We start from the raw sequence: 25697 nt of genomic DNA, 5'->3' as shown, positions 1-25697 counted from the left end.
ATGATCTACAGCAATCCTTTAAGTGGACCACAAAAAATATGAAATACTTAGGATGCTTAATAAGTGACAACAAATATATAAAGATGATTAAATGGAGCAATCTTCCCAGAAACCTGAATAAAACTCTTTAGAATGGCATGCGTAACAAAGTATTTATTTGGTAATACCAATTACCCCACCAAATACATTCTTTTAAAAAGTATACTTGGCCATAAGACTTTATATGGGCAAATAAAACGCATAGAATAAATAGGAACGTTTTACATGTCCCTAAGTCTGAGGATGGTTTAAACCTTCCAGACTTGGAATTGAATCAACTCACCACCCAAAAGTTTTACTTGAATGTTATTGTTAAATGCAGTAAAGAGGAACAATGGAGAGGACCTATTGGAGATGTGCATGCTCCTCCCCAGAATCTTTTCACATGTCTGTTTTGAAAGGATGGAGTTAAGAACATGAACAACTTCACAGTTAAGAATCCCTTCATACCCAGACAGGTTTGGCCTATTTTTGATCACCAGTGCGTCAACCATCAACCATTGGACCAAAGCTCTCCGGCAGTGTGCCTTTTTAGAATAGACTTTTCTTAACCTCTAAAATAATTCCAATATTGCTTGACACAGAGTAAATATGTGATTTTATGTATGATTTCTTACAATATATTCTGGGAAATATAGGTTCAGGTAATGGTTTTACTTCATGATAAATCTGTAGCTGTCTCTGGCTGTAGGTGAGCAGAGTGGTGAAAGAGGAAGTGGTGAGAGTAGATAGGAGAATCTTTGTGTCACATAGAGTATATAACTCCTCTTGCGTGTTAATCATATGGCCTATGAGTTAGTGGCAGGCAGACAGTGATGTGAAGGTTGAAACCAGGCATTGTGTTCTGAGTCAAAGCGGAGAATCCTCTCCCACGCTGGCTTAACCTGCCAAAGAGACAATAGAGCTCATGAATTCACTATAAACACACGGAAACATCTGAGATATACATTTTTGCTGGTTAGAATTCATTTTAATTGGTTTTCAACTTAGCATGTTTGCAATTAATCAAAAGCAGAGTAGCAATTGCACACATTTTCTGGTTGTAGATAACCTCTCCCTGTACTGTGTTCCTGTTTTTGCTATGTCCAACAGGGTGTTGTAATTCACCCTGAAATATGTATATGACCTGAAACAACCCTTCCCTTCTGTCTCTGCAGATGGACAGCAGATTTGGGAGATAGAGGCAACTGTAGACAAAGATAAATGTCAGCCTGTAAGTATCAGTACTTTCACAGATGGCCCACTTCTCGATGTCTGAAAAAGTGGTCAAAACAAGCCACTGATTATAATGTGTGGATTGTTTGTTCGCTTTTTTAAATAACATTTTTAAAATAATAATGTCATACTTTGTCACCAATTTCATTGTTTTCACATCTACAGTGGTTATACTCTGAATACAATTTATAATAATAATGTGACAGATTAATATGAAATGAAAATTGTCATTTTACAGAGTCTGCTGTTTGTTGAGATCCCCTCCTATCGCGACCTGTCCATCTGCCATTCCGCCAAAGTGAACTTCTATGTCATCAACGGAAAGAGGAAGCGCAGCCAGCCTCAGCACTTCACATTCACTCCACTGGCAGGTATGGAACCGTAAGCATCAGCAATAAGGAGGCAATACCCATCATGTGACTGTGATGGTCTGAGAGAACTGTGTGCTTATTTTGGGGTGCTTCTGTGAAAGAGTAATACAATTATGTAGGAATGATATCAAGTCACATGTTATTCCATGTCATTAATATGTCACTAAGATATATGATTGGTGTAGTAGATTATAGTTACTTTAAGCAGTATGACTTAACCCCCACTCATATCTCTGTTGTCTTCCGTCTCTCCCACAGTCCCGTCCATTAAAACAGAGCCTGTGGATGACTATCCTTTCTCCATGACCCAGATTATGGGTGTGTCCCCCCAGTCCTACTACCACCACAGCCCTGGGTCCCGTGGGATCATCCAACCAGACAACGGCCTGGTCTCCAGCATGGCCTCCTGCCAGCAGGTCCGCTCCGGGCTCCCCACCCCCGTCCCAGACACCTGCTTCCAGCAGCAGAGCCCAGCCATTGTGTACTCCCGTGGGGGCAAGAGTCTGAGCGGCAGTCCCGGGGGGCTCTACCAGCAAACTGGGGGGATGCGGGTGATGCCCGACACACACCGTTCCGTCCTGGTCCACACGGGCTCCCCAGCCCAGTCGTCCCCGCTGGGGGCCCAGCAGCATGGAGGGGGCCAGGGCCAGCACCCCTCCATCATCCAGTTCTCCCCCAACAACCAACACCTGCTCCGGGGAAGCGACCCTCCACCTCTCCAGCCTGACAACCATCAGCACATCATCTACTGTGATGGCTACCCTCAGCAGTCTGGAGCCCAAGCTCACTCCCCTATCTCGGCCCACTCCCCCCAACATTACCCCACCACAGTGATCCAGCAGCAGCCCTATGTGCCCAAGGCGGTGCCCAAGGGCAGGTCTTCCCCTGGTGGGATGGAGGCCCAGAGATGCCCCCCTGGAGAGGAGCAGAGAGCCAGCCTCCCTGGAGGACGGGTCACAGTCAAGGAGGAGAACCTGGATCAAATGTACCTTGATGACGGTGAGTGTAAGTTAGTGCCAGGCTTTTATACATCAATATAATTAATGCTCTTGAATGATGCATGGTGGTGTAACATCCATGCGATTTTGTTATTTGCCTTCTCTGCAAAGTTCCTCTGTCCAGGGTCTGTGTTCTTTTCCCCATCTTAATCTTTTCTTTTTATTGACCAGTCTGAGAGATGGCTTTTTCTTTGGAACTCTGCCTAGAAGGCCAGCATCCCAGAGTCGCCTCTTCACTGTTAACGTTGAGACTGGTATTTTGCGGGTACTATTTAATGAAGCTGCCAGTTGAGGACTTGTGAGGTGTCTGTTTCTCAAACTAGACACTCTAATGTACTTGTTCTCTTGCTCAGTTGTGCACCGGCGCCTCCCACTCCTCTTTCTATTCTGGTTAGAGCCAGTCTGTGCTGTTCTGTGATGGGAGTAGTACACAGCGTTGTACGTGATCTTCAGTTTCTTAGCAATTTCTCGCATGGAATAGCCTTTATTTCTCAGAACAAGAATAGACTGATGAGATTCATAAGAAAGGTCTTTGTTTCTGGCCATTTTGAGCCTGTAATCGAACCCACAAATGCTGATGCTCCAGATAGAAGTAGTCTAAAGAAGGACAGTTTTATTGCTTCTTTAATCAGAACAACAGTTTTCAGCTGTGCTAGCATATTTGCAAAAAGGTTTTCTAATAATCAATCAATTAGCCAAACTTGGATAAGCTAATACAACGTGCCATTGGAACACAGGAGTGATGGTTGCTGATAATGGGTCTCTGTGCGCCTATGTAGATATTCCATAACAAATCTGCCGTTTCCAGCTACAATAGTCATTTACAACATTAACAATGTCCACACTGTATTTCTGATCAATTTGATGTTTTGTTAATGGACAAAATGTGCTTTTCTTTCAAAAACAAGGACATTTCTAAGTGACCCCAAACTTTTGAACTGTAGTGTATATATTTATTTTGCAGGCTGTACCATATGATATGAAGTGGATGACGTTGTACACAATTGTGCACATTTTTCTGAGACGCGCTTTGGCTCGTGACCTCTACTTTTAAAACTACTGGCTGAAATGATACAAAACCTCTGTAGCGTACATTTTTTTTTTATAAAAAGACTATAGAATGGGCCAGAAACAGGGTTGACTGTAACAGGGTTGAATGGAAGCTTGTTGTGTGCAACAGGGAGGTTCACACAAAAAAAATTGTTAAAACATTTCTAGTCTACAGTACCAATCAAAAGATTGGACACACCTACTCATTCCAGGGTTTTTCTTAATTTTTTACTAGTTTCTACGTTGTAGAATAATAGTGAAGACATCAAAACTATGAAATAACACATATGTGACCGACTGCCTTGATTCGGTCTTATGTAGCAATATTTGAAATGGTATCTTTTACATTGGATAAAAGCAGATACACAGAGCTACAAAATGGTATATAATACACTGCATTTGAGGAACAATGGGAAAGTAATTCTGATTTGAAAGTTGATAAACTTGTAACTTCACTTTAGAGAAAATAGCCTTTGAATGTTTTGGTACCTACTGGAGAGCGCTTCTTTGTCTACACCCGTTCAGCATTGTTCACACCCTCTTAAGCTTTAGCCCCAACCATCTCTTTAAGGGTTGATCTGAGCATTCTATCATAACAACAACAGTCAAGCACCCAAGCTAACTGGCTAACATTAGCTACATTGCTTGCTACTTCCAAACACAAATGAGAGAACAGCTCACTGACCATTTTACTCACCCAAGCAGAGCTGGATGTTTTTATGTATAACCAGAATGTTGGTGAGTGTAACTGTGCTGCTGGCAACAATTTACGCTTTTTTCCAACATTTACCGACACCGGCCATATTCAACGGGTGTTGAGCGTTCGTAAATTTGTCAGTTATTTTGCACTCTGGCATACTCAGACGAGAGTGCTCTGAAATCGGAGTAGATAGCCAGTGCGAATTTACCAGCTACGTCTATCAACAGTTGTTGCAGTGACATTCTATTGAAATGGTTACTTGCATAGTGGAGTCTTTTGTTAAGACATGTAGCTAGCCAGCTAGGTAAACAATGAACCATAATCCCAACTCATGACGTTACTACCCTGCATGAATCTGCAGGTAGCTAACCAACCAGGTTCAATGTTAGCTAGCTAACATTAGGCTATAACTAGCAAAGCAAATGGCTCTTAGATACAAATAATAAGATCATACATGTAACGTTAGCTAGCGACCCAGCCAGCTGACGTTAGCTAACAGTACACTTTAACTTGAAATGAAAACGACTTTCTGTCAAAATTAGAAACGTCTACCCGTATACATCATATATGCATGCTTCTCCCTTTCATGGATGCCATGGTTGCCCTTAGATTGAAGATGTAATCCGGAGACAGGTGTTTTCTCCTTCTCCTTAGCTATCATACTCTAATTCCAATGATTTCAAAACGCGGTCCTCAAGAAAGTGGAGAGCAACACTTATTACACGTACTACATAATACATTTTGTTTTACGCCACGTCAGACAGGATTACCTACACATACTGACCAGCTCAAATAGACAGAAGCATGCTATATGGCAGACCAATCCGAACTCATCTCTCGGCATGTCCATCCCACTCATTAGCCCAGCCAATCATGGCTAGCGGGAAGGTTGCCCACTTTTTCTGTGGCTAAACCAAATAGGCTCGTAATTTAACAATTTTATTCGTATTTACAGATGGCATACACGTCTGTTATTAAGATACATGAAAGTTCACATGTTCCAGAAGGCATTTCTGCCTAAACACATTTTGATTTTAAAAAGTTTACATTAAAATGGCTCTCCTGTGAAGTAGTGACCCGCGACATACGCCTAGTTTCCTGAAACGAGTCACATATGGAATCATGTAGTAACCAAAAAATTGTTAAACAAAGATTCTTCAAAGTAGCCACCCTTTGCCTTGATGACAGCTTTGCACACTTGTCATTCCCTCAACCAGCTTCATGAGGTAGTCACCTGGAATGCATTTCAATTAACAGTTGTGCCTTGTTAAATGTGAATTTGTGGAATTTATTTATTTCTTAATGTGTTTGAGCCAATCAATTGTGTTGTGACAAGGTACGGGTGGTATTCAGAAGATAGCCCTATTTGGTAAAAGACCATGTCCATATTATGGCAAGAACAGCTCAAATAAGTAAAGAGAAATGACAGTGCATCATTACTTTAAGAAATGAAGGTCAGTTAATCCGGAACATTTCAAGAACTTTCAAAGGTTCTTCAAGTGCAGTCGCAAAAACCATCAAGTGCTATGATGAAACTGGCTCTCATGTGGACCACCACATGAAAGGAAGACCCAGAGTTACCTCTGCTGCAGAGGATAAGTTCATTAGAGTTACCTGCCTCAGAAATTGCAGCCCAAATAAATGCTTCACAGAGTTACAGATACATTACAGATAAGTAACAGATACATCTCACCATCAACTGTTCAGAGGAGACGGCGTGAATCAGACCTTCATGGTCAAATTGCTGCAAAGAAACCACTACTGAAGGACACCAATAATAAGAAGAGACTTGATTGTGCCAAGAAACACGAACAATGGACATTAGACTGGTGGAAATCTGTCCTTTGGTCTGATGAGTCCAAATTTGAGATTTTGGGTTCCAACCGCCGTGTCTTTGTAAGACGCATAGCAGATGAACTGATGATCTCCGCATGTGTGGTTCCCACTGTGAAGCATGGAGGAGGAGGTGTGATGTTAGGGGGGTGCTTTGCTGGTGACACTGTCTGTGATTTATTTAGAATTCAAGGCACACTTAACCAGCATGGCTACCACAGCATTCTGCAGCGATATGCCATCCCATCTGGTTTGTGCTTAGTGGGACTATAATTTGTTTTTCATCAGTACAATGACACAACACACCCCCAGCCTGTGTAAGGGCTATTTGACCAAGAAGGAGAGTGATGGAGTGCTGCATCAGATGACCTGGCCTCCACAATCACCTGACCTCAACCCAATAGAGATGGTTTGGGATGAGTTGTGCATGAGTGAAGGAAAAGCAGCCAACAAGTGCTCAGCAAATGTGGGAACTCCTAGACTGTTGGAAAAGTATTCCAGGTGAAGCTGGTTGAGAGAATGCCAAGAGTGTGCAAAGCTGTCGTCAAGGGTGGCTACTTTGAAGAATATAAAATATATTTAGATTTGTTTAACGCTTTTTTGGTTACTACATGATTTCATATGTGTGATTTCATAGTTTTGATGTCTTCACAATTTTTCTACAATGTAGAAAATAGTAAAAATAAGAAAAACCCTTGAATGAGTAGGTGTGTCCAAACTTTTTACTGGTACTGTATCTATCTATGGGTAGCAGGGTTGACATGTTATGCTTGACGAGCTCAGTTTTCTACCACAAAACAACAGAAAATGGCCAAAAATATTAGAAGCAGCTGACCTGCATTTACATTATGATTTGACTATTAGATGTCAGTGTTTCTTTAAAAAATAGTTTAAACCAAAACGATAGATTGGTTCACGTAACTGATCAATCCTGTTCAAATGATGGACAAACATAAATTATTCCCTAATCACATGTGCACTTTAACAACAATCCTTCCCAGTTGCCAGGCCAGGAGATGTAGTTACATATGTTCAACTTAGTTTTCCACTCAATGTGGAAATAACATGGATTATGAATCATATATTTATACTTACCCATGTCAGCCCCATTATCCCCCTGTGAGATCAGAAAAACAGACCACATCCAAACTACATGTTGTTGCAGTGTGATCACCAGACCTGATAATGATGTTGTGCCTTTAAACCTCTCTTTGGTTGGGGAGGTAGCTAGTCCTCGTCAGTGACAGGTCATGTCCTAGACCATGTGGAAGTGTTGTAACCCTGGTGATCTGTGGTTTGAAGGATCACCATGTTGTTCAGTTCAGCACAACCCAGTAAGAAATAGAGAGAGAGAGGGATTTCTCTGGCATCACTACAGACCAGGAAATGAGACTTCTCTTTTTTCTCTTTCTTTCAATTTTTTTTATAAAACAACAGAAAAAAAGGAAAAAATTAAGCAGCCAGCTCTCCTGACTGACCGCCTGGATGTGTTGACACTGTTATGAATCTGAAAAACAAGTTCCATGGTAACCATTGTCAAACAGTGGAATGGGCTGTTTCAGAGAGCCCGGGAAAGCCTCTTTGTTTGTTATACTTGGCTGGGGTTTCCTTTGGCCCCACACCCCTCAATTCTGTGGGGAACACACTAGAGGATTTGCTTTTTTCCATCCCTGGCCCAAGATTCTGCCAATCTGGCACAAGAAAATCCTATTTGCAGCTGCTCTCCTCCAGAAAATCCGGTCTGATCTCCATAAGATAGCGCTTAGGGTGGGAGTCGGGAGGCAACAGCAGCAGGAAAAAGGAAAGGGCTGAGTTCAGATGGAAAAAATGAAACTGAGAAATGGGTCCAGCAGTGGACGAGTGGAATTTTGTTTTAGATGGCCTAACAGGGTTTCCCTCAGTAAACAGCAACAGCGTTTACTGTTTCTGATTTAACACAGAGTATCTGGGAGAGTCATACTGGGTGGACTGTGTTTGCTCCTCCCTATTACAAGGTGTTGATCTGAGAGCTCCCTACCAATATCTCTCTCTCTCTAATGTCTTCCCTCTGTTCTGGACTTTTATTCTGGTAGCTACTAGAACAATATCCCTAAAAATCTCATTAAACATACAAACTGGTTAAATCAACATTGTTTCAACGTAATTTGTCTTTGTATTGGGATGTGGAATCTATGTGGAAAATACAATGGATTTGAAAAAGTCTGCGTAAACTGTTGTTTTGAGTGTGGTATTTCAACCACTATATGCTGTTCAGAGAATCAAAAAACGTAGGATCATATGAATTTGTAGCATACACATTAATAGAGGCAATTTTCTTTCCATTATGGATACATTTCAGGAAAGGGATTCTGCCTTCTTGGACTTTTTGAAATGTTTAATTTATTATGTATCGTTATGATTACACCTTTAGTGTTGTTTGGGGTTGATGAAAAAGCAGCCAGTTTGTACATATGTACCGGCTCGATTCAGTCTTATGTAGCAGTGTTTTTTTTACTTTGGATAAAAGTAGAGACTCGGAGCTAGAAAATGGTATATCAAACATTACAGTTGAGTTACAATGGGAAAGAAATTCTGCTTTGAAAGTTGATCAACTTTTTTTTTCTCCAGAAAATGACCCTAGAATATTTTGGTACACCTACTGGAGAGCTCTTCTCTGCCTACACCCATTCTGCATCGTTCACACCCTCTTAAGCCTTATCCCCACTCATCTCTTTACGGATTCACATGTGAGGCCATGGGCTAAACAGTGACTACGGTAGTGTACAACCAAGACTTACGGCTGATTTATACTATGTCTATTGACATGTCTGTTTACAGTTGTCGCAGTGACATCATGCACATTCTATTGTCGTCCGACATCAAACTTGTCATTGTCGTTATGAAAAAGTATAAACACAAAAACGTCAGACTGGTTTGGTTTGTTTCTAGCTTGTAATATTCTAGCTAATAATGAACATATCATATACAGTTGAAGTCGGAGGTTTACATACACCTTAGCCAAATGCATTTAAACTCAGTTTTTCACAATTCCTGACATTTAATCCTAGTAAAAATTCCCTGTCTTAGGTCAGTTAGGATCACCACTTTATTTTAACAATGTGAAATGTCAGAATAATAGTGTAGAGAGAATGATTTATTTCAGCTTTTATTTTTTTCATTACCTTCCCAGTGGGTCAGAATTTTACATACACTCAATTAGTATTTGGTAGCATTGCCTTTAAATTGTTTAACTTGGGTCAAACGTTTCGGGTAGCCTTCCACAAGCTTCCCACAATAAGTTGGGTGAATTTTGGCCCAATCCTCCTGACAGAGCTGGTGTAACTGAGTCAGGTTTGTAGGCCTCCTTGCTCGCACACGCTTTTTCAGTTCTGCCCACAAATTGTCTATAGGATTGAGGTCAGGGCTTTGTGATGGCCACTCCAATACCTTGACTTTGTTATCCTTAAGCCATTTTGCCACAACTTTGGAAGTATGCTTGGGGTCATTGTCCATTTGGAAGACCCATTTGCGACCAAGCTTCAACTTCCTGACTGATGTCTTGAGATGTTGCTTCAATATATCCATATAATTGTCCTGCCTCATGATACCATCTATTTTGTGAAGTGCACCAGTCCCTCCTGCAGCAAAGCACCCCCACAACATGATGCATCCACCCCCGTGCTTCACGGTTGTGATGGTGTTCTTCGGCTTGCAAGCTTTCCCCCTTTTTCCTCCAAACATAATGGTGGTCATTACGGCCAAACAGTTCTATTTTTGTTTCATCAGACCAGAGGATGAAACAAAAAGTACGATCTTTGTCCCCATGTGTAGTTGCAACCCGCAGTCTGGCTTTTTTATGGCGGTTTTGGAGCAGTTGCTGTTGTTCTGGGATTGATTTGCACTTTTCGCACCAAAGTACGTTCATCTCTAGGAGACAGAACAATTCTCCTTCCTGAGCGGTATGACGGCTGCGTGGTTCCATGGTGTTTATACTTGTGTACTATTGTTTGTACAGATCAACGTGGTACCATCAGGCGTTTGGAAATTGCTCCCAAGGCTGAACCAGACTTGTGGAGGTCTACAATTATTTTTCTGAGGTCTTGGCTAATTTATTTTGATTTACCCATGATGTCAAGCAAAGAGGCAGTGAGTTTGAAGGTAGGCCTTGAAATACATCCACAGGTACACCTCCAATTGACTCAAATGATGTCAATTAGCCTATCAGAAGCTTCTAAAGCCATGGCATCATTTTCTGGAATTTTCCAAGCAGTTTAAAGGCACAGTAAACTTAGTGTATGTAAACTTCTGAACTGCTGGAATTGTGATGCAGTGAATTATAAGTGAAATAATCTGCCTGTAAACAATTGTTGGAAAAATTACTTGTGTCATGCACAAAGTAGATGTCCTAACCGACTTGCCAAAACTATAGTTTGTTAACAAGAAATTTGTGGAGTGGTTGAAAAACGAGTTTAATGACTCCAACATAAGTGTATGTAATCTTCCGACTTCAATTGTAGCTGACAGCGTCTAAACTTGACCTAATTTGTATTCATGATTACAGGAAAAGAAACTCACAACAATGTTATTATTTACAAGTCAATGGCGAGCTAATTACAGAAAATAGTTTACGGTTGTGAGTGTGAGTGTCGAAATAAAAGCAGGCTATTCTATAGGAGAATTTTAGAACCTGTCTCGTTGGCCTTATGTTATATCCTAATTTGACTTTGACTAATTTGGTCCAGGTCATGTTGTTCTTCACATTACTGTGTCTGGTAAACACACACTATATCAAATAAAATCAAAGTTTATTTGTCACATGCACAGGATACCGAAGGTGTAAACGGTACAGTGAAATGGTTACTTGCATATTGGAGTCTTTTCTTAAGACATGTTAAGACTCCATGAACCATAATCCCAAATCATAGTGTAACATTACTACCCTGCATGAATCTACAGGTTGCTGAAGCTAACCAACTAGCTAGCTAGCTAACATTATAACAAAAATATGCAAATGGCTCTGAGATAGAAAATAATATTACTTCACAGATCATAAAAAAGGCGTTAGCTAGCGAGTCAGCCAGCCAAATAACGTTAGCTAGCTAGCTAACAGTAAGCTTTAACTTGCAATGAAAATGACTGACTAAATTAGAAATGTATAATATCTGAAAAATGTAGCTGGCTAGACTCTCTTACCCGTGTATACATGGATGAACGCTTCTCCCTCTCTGTCACGGATGCCATGGTTGCCCTTAGTTTGAAGATGTAATCCAGAGATTTTTATTAAACAGCTTATACAACAGCCTTCTGTGTTCTCTTTTCGACTCCCTCCGCATTTGCCAACAAATGCCAGAATTTTCTCCATCTCCTTAGCTATCATATTCTTCTTCCACCGCATTCCATTGATTTCAAAATGCAGTCATCCAGACAGTGGAGAGCCTTATCAACACTTTTGCAGTTCTTTGTGATAGCTTTCAAAAAAGCCGCTTTAGAAAGGATTACCTACACATACTAAGCAGCTCATGTTATAGACAGAAGTGCTATATGGCAGACCAATCCGAACTCATCTCTCGGCATGTCCAGCCCATCCATTATCTCAGCCATTCATGGCTAGCGGGAAGGTTCCTGACTTTTTCTGTGGCTAAACCAACTAGGCTCGTAATTTTACAATTTTATTCATATTTGCACATGACATACACATTTGTTATTAGGGCACATGAAAGTTCACATGTTCCAGAAGGCATTTCAGACAAAAAAAAACACATTTTAAAAATAAATAAAAATGTTCAAATGCCTCTCCTGTGAAGAAGTGACACGGGACATATGCCTAGTTTCGTGAAACGAGTCACAAATGGTTCTCTTTTCTGTGTGTCCTTTTGGAGCAGGTGTGTTTCTTTTGAACATTGCTATATCAATATGGTTTCTTCTTAGGATATCAAGACAGCTGGAACGTTTAATATGTGAGTTTAGGCCTTTCAAATTTCAAGAGAGAATAGCTAGCGTTGCCATTGTTAAAAAAAGTAGTATTAATGTTGTAATTATTATCTTTAGTGTTAAAAAGCCCATGGATGTGAAACAAAAAGCAGGACCCACAGGGAAACCCACCCAGTGAACCATTCCCCCCTTCCCTCCCCTTATCTATAACATGTCTTAAACAGCATATATGTTGGGGGGTCTTAAGGTGTTGCGAAACATAATTAAAGTAAAACATAAAGTAACTAATAATTAACCCCTTCAGACCTTTACATTTAAGTTTGCAGATTTTTTTTTAATCGAAATATTGCAACTGAAATACAAGCCTAAACAGTCACATCCTCACTATTATTAGCAATATACTCTAAATGACCTTAAACATAGGAGGAAGAATAAAACACAAGCAAAAAGGAATTGTGTGGAAGCCCATATGGGACTGACAATCTATCTTGAACAGTTTAGCCCATAGGGGTGTAATGTGCTGTAGCCCCGTAAGGAAGCAATCCCAGTCTGTATGGCTCTTCAATATATTGTACATTTTTCATTAATTGGCGCGGAGTCATCAATGTCGAAATGTCCTGGAACATAGGCAATCTAATAATAACGAAGTCCAATGTTCAGAAATAATAATAGTGTTCCTTTTACCCAATTGAGAGGGGTTTCTCATCATTGACTTATGCTGAGGGCAGCACCACAGCCATAGGCTAGGCTGCACGATTGTGCGTGGATAGCATACCTGAATATTGTGTCAGCCAAAAGCCTAGATCTGTCAGCTCTTCCCATTGTGTGTTGGACATTTTGTGTGCTTATCGCAGAAGTCTTGAGCCTCCTTGGCAGTAGAAAACGTGTGTGTTGTATTCTGGATGGTCAAGATGAGATTTGCCAGGTGGATGAATGTATATCTCAGGTTTATCTTATTTCTACTTTTTAACTACTTAGCTAACATTTTACCTAACCCTAACCTTAACCTTAACGCCTAACTCTAACCTTAACCCCTAACCTTAATTCCTAACCCTTAACCCCTAGCCTAGGTAAGGTTAGCCCCTTCGCTAACCTAGCTAACTTTAGCCACCAAATATTTTTAATTCGTTATGAAGAAAATCACAAATGCGTTATGAAGCAGAAAATCATGTGGTCGACACAAAAACATAATATTTAGAAAATTGTGTGGTGGACACAATTTTTTTGTGTGTGCCTGTCAAGAATTTTTAATAAGTCATTTGTGTCTACTGTATTTCACGATAATCTGTGATAGTGTGTTGGCTATAGGTGCAGTTTGAGAGAGCAGTTTAAACACAGCCTTCAGTTGTAGGGTGTGAATCCACCCCCCCAGTGCCACTTGTAGTTACGCACCCCCGCTCCACCTTAAAACCCTCTCTTCAAACAAAGCACAGGAAGATGGGGAATGCAGAAAGTCCCATTGTCTTTCACTACTTAGATGTCAAGGTGTGGTTTATGCCATAAACATTAATTTATTTGAACTTCACAAAGATGTTTTCAGAGAAATAAGATTCTCAAATTAGTCACTCAGATGTCTTTCACACCTTGCTCATTTCGAAAAGGTTTTAACTCTGGAGCGTCATGATTCTGTGGTTTCGATTATAGAACTGTGTCATCTTGGTAGTGCTGCTCTCTGTGGTGTGACCGAGATAAAGGGCAATAGAAGAAAGCAATGTATTTAACTGAGTAAAACTAAAACATGGAATGGGCTTCACATACTGTACTCTAAAGGCCTCTTCTAGAAGCTAGTGTCTTTGCTCATATATAGGCTTACACTGTCTTGTACTGTGAAGGTGCTGTCTACAACTTAGAAAGTGAGTCACGATACACTCTTGTATCTGCATCTTTCCATGCCCACTTATGCTACAGTTGTAGTGAAACTGACTGGAATTAACCCCAGAGGCAGTGGCACAGGTGAAAATAGTCCAGCAGGTGAAAGGAGAGACAGCTACTATTCAGAGATAAAGCACACAATAACAGCATGCCGAGCCCAGATTAGTTTCAGGTCCCTTACGTCCCACTTATGAGCGAGCAGATCAACGACAACAATAGCAACATGCCCATGGTCACACAGAGAACCAGAGTTAAAAAACTAAACTGGGTTAAAGAGTACTGTATTCTGAGAAGTTTACTCACTCACTCACTCACTCACTTACTCACTCACTTACTCACTCACTCACTCACTCACTCACACTCCACCACCACCTCATAGGAGGCAGTGTGAAGTGACTGAGTCAGCTACTGTACTGTGTGTGTGTCTCTCTCCCACCCCTGGTTGGTAAACAAACATGTTTATTGGTGCAGGACTCTAAAGCCAGACACTCATCTATTGTATGGTCAAGTCTGAGTGTTCCCTGGGCCAGCCTCAAATGGCCAGGCCGTGCCAACCCTTCATGAGGCTCAGTTAAAGCTCTCTACTGTATAACTTCCCAGCCTGCCTTGCTCTGGAGCACCACTCGCCTCTCTAAGCCCTCTTTTTTTATACTCAGGAGAATCCTGTGGCACCGTTGAGTAGTTGAAAGTTTCTTTAAGGCATTAGGTGTCAAAGGGAATTCCACTAGAGGATAAAATAAACATGGACGTTGAGCAGAGAGAGCTGGAGCAACCGGGCCGGTTTGGCCGCTCTAGTTGGTTTGCCCTCCCTGTTTCAGATTCAGCTCTGCTCTGCTCTGCTCCATAAAGTGTGCTTAGTGTTGAGCTGCTGTAAACAGCCATGATTTATTTATTTTCTCTTTCAGATGATCAGAGACCGAAGGAAACGAGAGGACTGGGAGGAGGATAGTCTAGCAGCTACTCTTAATGATAGAAGTGGGCCTACAGTTTGCTCTGCTGGCAGGCTGTTTTTGATCAGCTTCTGAATTGTTTGTCAGGCAAAAAATGCATATCTGATAGATAACTCAGTGACTTGCAATAACAAGAAAAGGTTATTGAAAACTACAGAATCATGTTTTATCTTAACTGTACCTGTTTTATCTCAATTGTAACTACACAAACAGGGTTCCAGTATTAGTACATACTTTGCAACCAGTTTCACTGAGTATTAGTTAGGGTAACACCATGCCCAGACCGGACCCGCGCGTGCGCAAATTGATTTTGTCCCCCCACACCAAACACGTTCACAACACGCAGGTTGAAATATTAAAACAAACTCTGAACCAATTATATTAATTTGTGGACAGGTCGAAAAGCATTAAACATTTATGGCAAATTAGCTAGCTAGCTTGCAGTTGCTAGCTAATTTGTCCTATTTATCTAGCTTGCATTTGCTAGCTAATTTGTCCTGGGATATAAATGTTGAGTTGTTTTACCTGAAATGCACAAGGTCCTCTACTCCGACAATTAATCCACACGTAAAACGGTCAACCGAATCGTTTCTAGTCATCTCTCATCCTTCCAGGCTTTTTCTTCTTTGGACTTTATATGGCGATTGGCATCTAACTTTCATAGTATTACCACAACGCGAGAGGTGTGGTCAGCATGTAAGGGCTGTTGTGTGTCTGAGGGAGTTACATTGGTACACACCACTGCTCAGCCAGGGATGAGTGTGTCTGTGTGGGTTGGTTGACGGTGTCTGTTTTCGCTTAACTTGCTGTTTAATGGCAGCACCCTTGTCCCACTATATAGGTCAATGCTTTAAAAAGGCCTCCTATAAGCCTGTTGGATATTGAGTTCCCCTAAACCCTGAGTGGTATTGCTTACTAACTTACCCCATTTATCCCTTTTAAGTGAAAAGGTTTCCTCTTAAAAAAGATTGAGCATATTTTCATATATTTTAGGATGCTTCATATCAGTGACACTACTGTATTAACTGAGACCCAACCTCCCTGTGAATGTTCAAAACATGTTGTTATAGTATACCACGCATAAACATGAATGTGGTTAGCTTTTAAAATCACAGATGTACTAGAATTAAAGGCATTTTGGCTCAATTGACGTCACTGTCAACCAATTTCACACTATTATTCCTCCATTTTGGGCATGCCTTAAAATGTTCCCTAAGTCACAACAAGAAGCCATGGCGCCAGGCTCTTATGTGATAGTGCCAGTATACACAGTGTGCTTCCAGAGCTGTTGGAGTTGTTAGTTACTGATAAAGACAGATAGACTGCAGTACAGAGGATGTGGGCTATCTGGACACACTACATGCTCACCATACTGGACATTCCTCTGAGCTTACTACAGGTTTTCCCTATTGTCAATGTGAATCAAAGTGTGATTACATACTGTTGTAGTGTAAGCTACGGCTACAGTAGCAATCTTATAGGTTTCATGAAGTCATACAATCACTCTTCATTTTCATTTAACCATCTGGCTGTGGTTTATGAATACAATACAGTATTCAGTTTGACAACTTGCAGTATAGGTATAATTTTTTATATTTCACGATAGGCCTATAAATATGTTGTAATGGTCCCCATACAAACTGATCATCTAAAGCTAAATGAGAAAGCTTACAATCATTGTTTGTAGACTTTTTCAAATGGTAATATATCTGAATTACTTAAGTCCAACGCAGACGTTTTTATCTTAATATCAGATAATTTATGGGTAACAATTAAGTACCTTACTGTGTTTTCAATTAAAATGGTCAAAAATATACAAAAATAGCTTCTTAGCAAAGAGCGATTTCTCGAGCAAGAATTGTTCTAGAATTGTCTGGGAGTGGTCTGTGTGGGGAGGGGAAAACTGAAAACTACAGTAGCTGTTATTGGCAGAGAGGTTTGTAACTCCTACTTATTGGTCAATTAAGTCATTTACCACCTAGTGACAAAACTCCATCAAACCAAAACAGGTTGAAATTTCAGGTGGTCTTTTCAAACAGCTCCTACACTAAAAGGGCATTATCATTATTTTCACAATTGCACAGTATAATTCCAAATTGTGTTAAATCACATTTTTTACTGCACTGGGCCTTTAATGATGGTGATCTGTTTTTAATACATCTTTATTTAACCTCATCACAGAGCTCTTAGACATGAACTTTAGACAGGTTTCATCACATCACAATGTGTTTCCCCCACCTTACACACGGCATGGTGTGTGTGTAAGAACTCTACACACCTTGACTGAGTCTATTTTTAGAACGCTGAAGCTGTGAAAGTTTCCATTTATTCCCCCCATGCTGTGTGTCACCTGGCTGTCAGCAGAACAACAGGAAGTAATGGGGAATTGAAAGAGCGGTAGAATCGAAAACTGAGGCCCTCCTCCTAGTGGACACTCTGTGCCAATGCAGCTCATGAACTGTTGCGGCATCTTCTGTTATCGCTACTACAGCCAACCTGGACACAGAGTAATCAGCGGTTCTTGGTGTTGTGTCCCTTGATGTTTTACTGTCGGATCAGTATGTTTTTGTCAAGATGTTATGCCATTTTCTACGATGTAATGTACCTTTTTATGAGCATTTGTTGTAAGAGAAAGGAAAATATGAAAAGGCCAGAAGTGAAAATTGCCCTCTCTGGAGCTGCGAAATGCTGCCTGGGAAGAACAGATGACAGTACAGTATTACATCAAACACATTTTATGCTCCGACTAACTAACGCCCAGTACTTGTTTCTCTTCTCCTCCCTGTAGTAAACGAGATCATAAGGAAGGATCTGACCGGAGTGCAGGCCAGAGGTCAGACATAGACGACAGCAAACAGGAAGTGGACAGCTGCAGCTCGCTCTGCGTCGCCACGGGAACTTCTTCTTCTTCCCTGTGTGCCCAACTGTCCATCTCCATAACAACTATCAACTATCAGCTACCAGCATTTTGGCTGTTCAGTCCTTTTCCTTCAAATAACTGTTTCTCAGCTAAAAATTCAGTGCCTTTTACCCAATGCCAAAGAACGTTCTACCAAAAAGTCTTAATTTTTAGGGTCATCGTAAACTAGATTGTGCCTTGTTTTTTTGTATATTGTAGAATAGAGGGTGAAAATTCATAAGCAAGTCACAATCATGGCAGTAGTTGTGGCAATACTCGGTGTTAAAACCTTATGCAAACCTTTCAAGGAACTTTCACCCTCTAACCCATCTTGTTGACACTTCTACTAATGACACCATGCATAAAATATGCCAACATGTCAGCATTGCACTGTGATATGTGTATTGTGTTATGAAATGTAATGACCAAAATTCTTCTTGAGCTTACTTTGATCATCTCATCTTTCTACTCTAAAGGAGACGCACACTGCCATCCTAATAACCCCAAAAATATTTGATAGAATGTTCATTTCCCCATATTCTTGCTTTTCAAAGTTATATGCACTGTTTAGTAGGGGAATCGTTGTGTATATGTATTCTTACATGGTGTGTTGTCTTTATTTCAATGTTTAATGTTTTTTTTCGTCATTATGTTTGAGTCATGTGATGAACTTAATGTATAAGCAGTTGATTTGCCAAAGAGGCCTTATCTGGGCCAGTGTTTTCAATACAGGTTATTATTTTGAACTGCTTAGAGAAAAAGTATTGTACATTTCTCTATGAATGATTGAATATTGAATTAGCCTCAAAAGGCTTATATTCAAATAGTTACATGTGAATCCTTACACAGGAAAGAATTAGTGTGGAAATGTAATGGCGTATTGTTCTAGTCTTTCAGTGGCTTCAGAAAGAATTCATAACCCTTGACTTATTCCACAATATGCTGTTACGTTACAGCCGGAATTCAAAATGGATTCAAAAAAAATCTCGCCCATCTACACACAATACCCCATAATGACAAAGTGAAAACATGTTATTAGAAATGTTTGCAAATGTATTGAAAATTAAATGCAGAAATATTTGATTGACAAGTATTCACACCTCCGAGTCAATACTTTGTAGAGGCACCATTTGGCAGCGATTACAGCTGTGAATCTTTCTAGGTAAGTCTTTCACACCTGGATTGTGCAACATTTGCCTGCTGAAAGGTGAATTCATCTCCCAGTATCTGGTGGAAAGCAGTCTGAACCAGGTTTTTTTCTAGGATTTTGCCTGTGCTTAGCTCCATTCCCTTAATTTTTTATCCTGAAAAACTCCCCAGTCCTTAACGATTACAAGCATACCTATAACATAATGCAGCCACCACTATGCTTGAAAATATGGAGAATAGTGCTCAGTAATGTGTTGCATTGGATTTGCACCAAACATAACACTTTGTATTCATGACATAAAGTGAATTGCTTTGCCACATTTGTTACAGTATTACTGTAGTGCCGTGTTGCAAACAGGATGCATGTTTTGGAATATTTTTTATTCTGCACAGACTTCCTTCTTTTCACTCTGTCAATTAGGTTAGTATTGTGGAGTAACTACAATGTCGTTGATTTCTCAGTTTTCACAGCTGTTTTAAAGTCACCATTGGCCTCATGGTGAAATCCCTGAGTGGTTTCCTTCCTCTCCGGGCAACTGAGTTAGGAAGGACTCCTGTATCTTTGTAGTGACTGGGTGTATTGATACACCATCCAAAGTGTAATTAATAACTTCACCATTCTCAAAGGGTTATGTAATGTCTGCTTTTCAAATGTTTACCCCTCTACCAATAGCTGCCCTTTGCGAGGCATTGGAAAACCTCCCAGGTCTTTGTAGTTGAATCTGTGTTTGAAAAAACAGCTTGACTGAGGGACCTTACAGATGTGTGTGTGAGGTAGCCATTCAAAAATCATGTTAAACAATTTTATTGCACACAGAGTGAGTCCATGCAACTTATTATGTGACTTGTTAAGCATATTTTAACTTTTGAATGTATTTAGGCTTGCCAATACAAAGGGGTTTAATACTTATTGACTCAAGACATTTCAGCTTTTCATATTTTATTAATTTGTAAAAAAAAATATCTAAAAACATAATTCCACTTTGACATAATGGGTTATTGTGTGTTGGCCAGTGACACAAAATGTAAATTTAATACATTTTAAATTTGGGCTTTAACACAAAAAAATGTGGAAAAGGGGTGTGAATACTTTCTGAAAGCACTGTATGCGTGCTCATTTTTTATTTTTTATTTTATTTAACTTTTATTTAACTGGGCAAGTCAGTTAAAACAAATTCTTATTTACAATGACGGCCTACACTGGCCAAAGCCGGACGACTCTGGGCCAATTGTGCGCCGCCATGTGGGACTCCCAGTCACGGATGGTTGTGATACAGCCTCATGAGTGCCCAACTTATTAGTTGCCTATTTGATTGTAACATTTATCAAAATCTTTGGCATTTTTAGTTCATACAGAGAGAAAAATGCACATAATATGTGTAAAACAGATATTATAGCCTACCTATTTCTGTTTCTATAGTTTTTTGTGTAATTATTTTTTCTTCCCGCAATGACAATCAAGCAATATACAATATATGTAGTGCTTATTATTGTCTGCATATACAATAACATCCCAAGTATTCATACCTGTACTGTACATACTGTGCCTTACATTTCCAAGATAATCCCACATTTCCAAGATGAGCTGTGATTTCTTTGTTCAGTGTCATTTTCATTATACATGTATTTTGATGTACAATCAAACATGAAAGCAATAGGATTTCCTGCATGTACAGTCCATAATTATTGACCTTGTTGATAAAGCTGACCAAAAAGACATTATAAAATAAATAATACAAATACTGAGCTATATTGTATGCAAACAAAATTTGGAAATTATATTATTTTATAATAAGACAATTGCTCAGAGAAAGAGATTTTGTTTAACAAGTAATAATAAAAAAAATAATAAAAAGACGGGTCAAAATTTTGGCACTCCTGTTTTCAATACTCTAGCACACTCCCCTTGGGAGGATAATGACAGAGTCTTTTTCAAAAATGTTTTTAAGAGATTGGAGAACATGTTGGGAGGGATCTTAGACCATTCCTCCATATATAATTTTTTCAGATCCTTGATATGCTTTGTTTGCTCTTATGGACTGCCCTCTTCAATTCAAACCACAGATTTTCAATGGGGTTAAAGTCTGGACGGAAGTTTGATAAACGGCATTGGCACTTGGATTGGAACTGATGCTATGGTCAGAAGACAGGAAATAGAGCTCTTTGGACACGGACACCAGTGGTGGGTTTGGCGTTGAAAAACAAACATATGCAGAAAAGTACCTCATATCTACTGTAAAATCAGGTGGTGGATCTTTGATGTTATAGGGCTGTTTTGCTTCCACTGGTCATAGGGACCTTGTTAAATTCAACAGCATCATGAACTTTACCAAGTACCAGGACATTTTAGCCCCAAAAAAACTGGTTGCCTCTGATTGGAGGCTGAAACTCCACCAAGACTTTAATGCCAAGCACTATCAAAATCCACAAAGAAATGGTTAATTGACCACAAAATCTACGGACATGAACCCAATTGAAAACCTATGGTTTTAATTGAAGAGGCCAGTCCAGATTAAATATATATTCTGTATTGATGAATGGTCTAAGATCCCTCCAAACGTGTTCTCCAATCTCATCATTTGTTTGAGAAAAAGGCTCAGTGTTGTTTATCTTCACAAGGGGAGGGTGCTAGAGTATTGAAAACAGAGGTGCCAATCATTTTGACTCCAATCTTATTGCACATTTTATTTAATATTTAATCAAATATATTTCTCTGAGAAATCGTATTAGTATAAAATAATATAATTTCCCATTTTTTTGGCATACAATATAGTTCAATATTTATATGATTTATTTTATACAGTCTTTTTTGCTCATCTTCATCAAGGTTGCCAATAATTATGGACCTGACTGTATATACTAGCATTTTCCCAAGTGCTCTTAAAGTGCTTTTATATTGTGTAAAGGGGATAGCTTACATTGGTGCAGAAAGGGACTTTTGTTACGTATCCAATACAATATGTTAACATTTTTAAGAAGATTCCAAAGAAAAGATGCTTTACTTAGATTATATATAGTTTAAAAAGTGTAAACCTGAACAGTGTCCAGTAATTCATGCCATTACTGTTTGTGCTGAGATTTAAAAGTTAATGATCCAGAGACTGAATCTGCCTGTACGAGCCATTCTCTCAATGTACAGCATACAGTATGTTTGAAATATCCTGAATGTATACTTTACGAAATAGTTTTCCCCTTTATCTGTAAATAGTTAATTGCTTACAACTGTATAAATGCTTCTGTTAAGCCTGTTTTTTAATTTCAAAGTTATAGAGTATGGTAGAAAATATGTTTTATGAACTGCATCAGTTGTTTTCTTGCTTTTTCTTTTCTTTTGTTTTGTTAATCCAGTGTCTTAGTAATATACAAAAAGCCATATACAGTGCCTTGCAAAAGTATTCATCCTCCTCTGTGTTTTTCCTATTTTGTTGCATTACAACCTGTAATTTAAATGGATGTTTATTTGGATTTCGTGTAATAGACATACACAAAATAGTCCAAATTGGTGAAGGGAAATGAAAAAATAACTTGTTTTAAAAATTTCTAAAACATTCTTACCGGACGAGTGGTGCGTGCATATGTATTCCCCCCTTTTCTATGACGCCCCTAAATAAGATCTGGTGCAACCAACTACCTTCACAAGTCACATAATTAGTTAAATAAAGTCCAATTGTGTGCAATCTAAGTGTCACATGATCTGTCACATGATCTCAGTATATATACACCTGTTCTGAAAAGCCCCAGAGTCTGCAACACCACAAAGCAAGGGGCACCACCAAGCAAGCAGTACCATGAAGACCAAGGAGCTCTCCAAACAGGTCAGGGACAAAGTTGTGCAGAAGTACAGATCAGGGTTGGGTTATAAAAAAATATCTGAAACTTTGAACATGCCACAGAGCACCATTAAATCCATTATTAAAAAATGGAAAGAATATGGCACCACAACAAACCTGCCAAGAGAGGACCGCCCACCAAAACTCACGGACCAGGCAAGGAGGTCATTAATCAGAGAGGCAACAAAGAGACCAAAGATAACCCTGAAGGAGCTGCAAAGCTCCACGGAGGAGATTGGAGTATCTGTCCATAGGACCACTTTAAGCCGTACACTCCACAGAGCTGGGCTTTACGGAAGAGTGGCCAGAAGAAAAAAAATAAGCAAACATGTTTGGTGTTCGCCAAAAGGCACGTGGGAGACTCCCCAAAAATATGGAAGAAGATACTCTGGTCAGATGAGACTAAAATTGAGCTTTTTGGCTATCAAGGAAAACGCTATGTCTGGCGCAAACCCAACACCTCTCATCACCCTGAGATAACCATCCCCAGAGTGAAGCGTGGTGGCAGCATCATGCTGTGGGGATGTTTTTCATCGGCAGGGACTGGGAAACTGGTCAGAATTTAAGGAATGATGGATGGCGCTAAATACAGGGAAATCTGTTTCAGTCTTCCAGAGATTTGAGACTGGGACGGAAGTTCACCTTCCAGCAGGACAATGACCCTAAGCATACTGCTAAAGCAACACTTGAGTGGTTTAAGGGGAAACATTTAAATGTCTTGGAATGGCCAAAGCCCAGACTTCAATCCAATTGAGAATCTGTGGTATGACTTAAAGATTGTTGTACACCAATGGAACCCATCCGACTTGAAGGAGCTGAAGCAGTTTTGCCTTGAAGAATGGGCAAAAATCCCATAGACATACCCCAAGAGTCTTGCAGCTGTAATTGCTGCAAAGGTGGCTCTACAAAGTATTGACTTTGGGGGGGGGGGGGGGGTGAATAGTTATGCACGCTCAAGTTTTCTGTGTTTTTGTCTTATTTCTTGTTTGTTTCACAAGAAAAAATATTTTGCATCTTCACAGTGGTAGGCATGTTGTGTAAATCAAATGATTCAAACCCCCAAAAATCTATTTTAATTCCAGGTTGTAAGGAAACAAAATAGGAGAAATACCAAGGGGGTGAATACTTTCGCAAGCCACTGTATAGCTGTCTTAATGTGGTATTATACTCTGCCTATATTAATATAAGTGATGTTGAAATTAAGTTTGCATTTGAGAAACAGGTTATATTTATGTTTCAGATGTTTTACACAGTTTTTAACAAATCTCTGCATCTTAAGTGCAGGCAATCATTTCTGCCATAGTCTTAATTTTGCTTAATAATCAATAGTTTACATTTTCTGTTCTATATCTGATGTATGTATGTTCCTTAAAACCCTGTAATTTTCATATCTATTTTTCCAGAAGCAAAAGTTGTATTTTTAAAATATCAATAAAACTACTGTTGTCATTTTGTGTAAGACTTTTCTGCAGTTAATTTGACATGTACGTTTTAGTACTTCCAAGTTTTCCTTATCCTAAAGTTGATTGATTTTCCTTATTTTTGCTTACTCCATTGGTTGTTGGCAAGGTAATACTGTCACTGATTTCTGTCTTTAGACTGTTTGTGTTTTTTGTGAGGGAGAACCTAACTGTCACTGACTCATGCTACATAACCCCATACTTCTCCCCCTGCCTGGCACATCAATGGGGTGACTGTTTCTGTTATACTCTCCTCATGTTCATTTTTACCACGGCTTCATCTATTACATACATACTCAGTGACACCACACACACACACATACACACTCCCACTTACAACCCCACAACCCCACCCCTCCTTCAAACAAATAACAACAAGGGAGTTGACTATAGCCCTGTAAGCCTTGTTGCCAGGAGACAGCATGTTTGGAGCCTAATTCTGGTGACTGGAGTACTGGAGGACTCTGTGAATGAACCCTGTGTTCAGGAAGTCTCTGCCTATGACCTCATAGCATGGGTGAAAAAACACAGCACGTGGGCTAGATGGAACGCTAGATTAGCGTTTTTCACCCCACTCTTAGAGATATGCTGTGGCCCATGACTCATGTGCCCTTTCTCTCCAAATGAGGTATTAATGAGGTCAGACTGCTGTAGTACTGATTGACTGTGTGAGATTGACCCAGAACAAAAAAACGAGCCTTAATGCGAATGGAATTTCATTCATTACACTCTGATGTCATTACTAGACTCAGTAGACTGTATTGAGTTAGCCTTAGTTATGCCAAATTGATAATACACAACCATTATCAATGTCCCTTTCAGTTCAAATCAAATAGAAAAATCTGTCCCTGATTGGAACCAAAGAAGGTTCTTGAGCATGATGCCATAGGGGAACCATTTAAGGTTCTCTGAAGAACCAAAAATGGGATGGTTCTTTGAAGAACCTTACAAAAATCCCAAACCAGAAAGGTTTCTGCCCTCCAGGAGCGTAATTGAATAGCCCTGCTGTAGTGTTTCAAGCCTTATTTGCATATTTTCCAGGGTGCCTTTCAAGTTAATTTTAGAGTTACCAGTACCACCCGTGTCTGTGTTTACTTGTGACAGAGACATGGTTGTTACATTCATTCCTTTCCAGTCCTGTGGAGGGCCTAGTTTTACTCTAATACAGTGGCCTGAAACTCATAGTTTCATCAGCCCTGTAAGTCACATTATGCTGGCTTGCAAGGTGATGTGTAATTCCTATTGGAATCTAGCCAGAGTTGGGATATCTAACATTTAGAATTTTTATTGACCTGCAACCTGCATTCAGAGTGACTGCTAGGGTTGAGAAGACTAAGTTATGAGACTACATTAAACATCTAAACTCGAACAACCATTTCAGTAACGGGTGCCATAAGTCCAAGTAACAGATTGGAATAGTT

General features: G+C 39.8%; 1 protein-coding gene across 2 annotated transcripts in view; it reads left to right on the top strand.

Annotated features, from left to right (window-relative positions):
- The window catches only part of LOC139542321 (nuclear factor of activated T-cells, cytoplasmic 2-like), a 48877-nt gene extending 29947 nt beyond the window's left edge, over window positions 1–18930 (top strand). Inside the window, exons 7-10 of one of the 2 annotated variants that reach the window (XM_071347597.1) lie at window positions 1197–1252; window positions 1493–1625; window positions 1884–2624; window positions 17727–18930. In XM_071347597.1, the coding sequence (XP_071203698.1) occupies window positions 1197–1252; window positions 1493–1625; window positions 1884–2624; window positions 17727–17782 (986 nt within the window). In that variant the 3' untranslated portion in view covers window positions 17783–18930. Of the gene's footprint in view, window positions 1–1196; window positions 1253–1492; window positions 1626–1883; window positions 2631–17726 lie in introns of both variants that reach the window. The other variant, XM_071347596.1, reaches the window with a different exon arrangement.
- The last annotated feature ends 6767 nt before the right edge of the window (window positions 18931–25697 follow it).

The sequence above is a fragment of the Salvelinus alpinus genome, chromosome 17 (genome assembly GCF_045679555.1).
Source record: "Salvelinus alpinus chromosome 17, SLU_Salpinus.1, whole genome shotgun sequence".
In the NCBI taxonomy this organism is placed as follows: Eukaryota; Metazoa; Chordata; class Actinopteri; order Salmoniformes; family Salmonidae; genus Salvelinus; species Salvelinus alpinus.
This window is presented reverse-complemented; position numbering and strand designations above follow the sequence as displayed.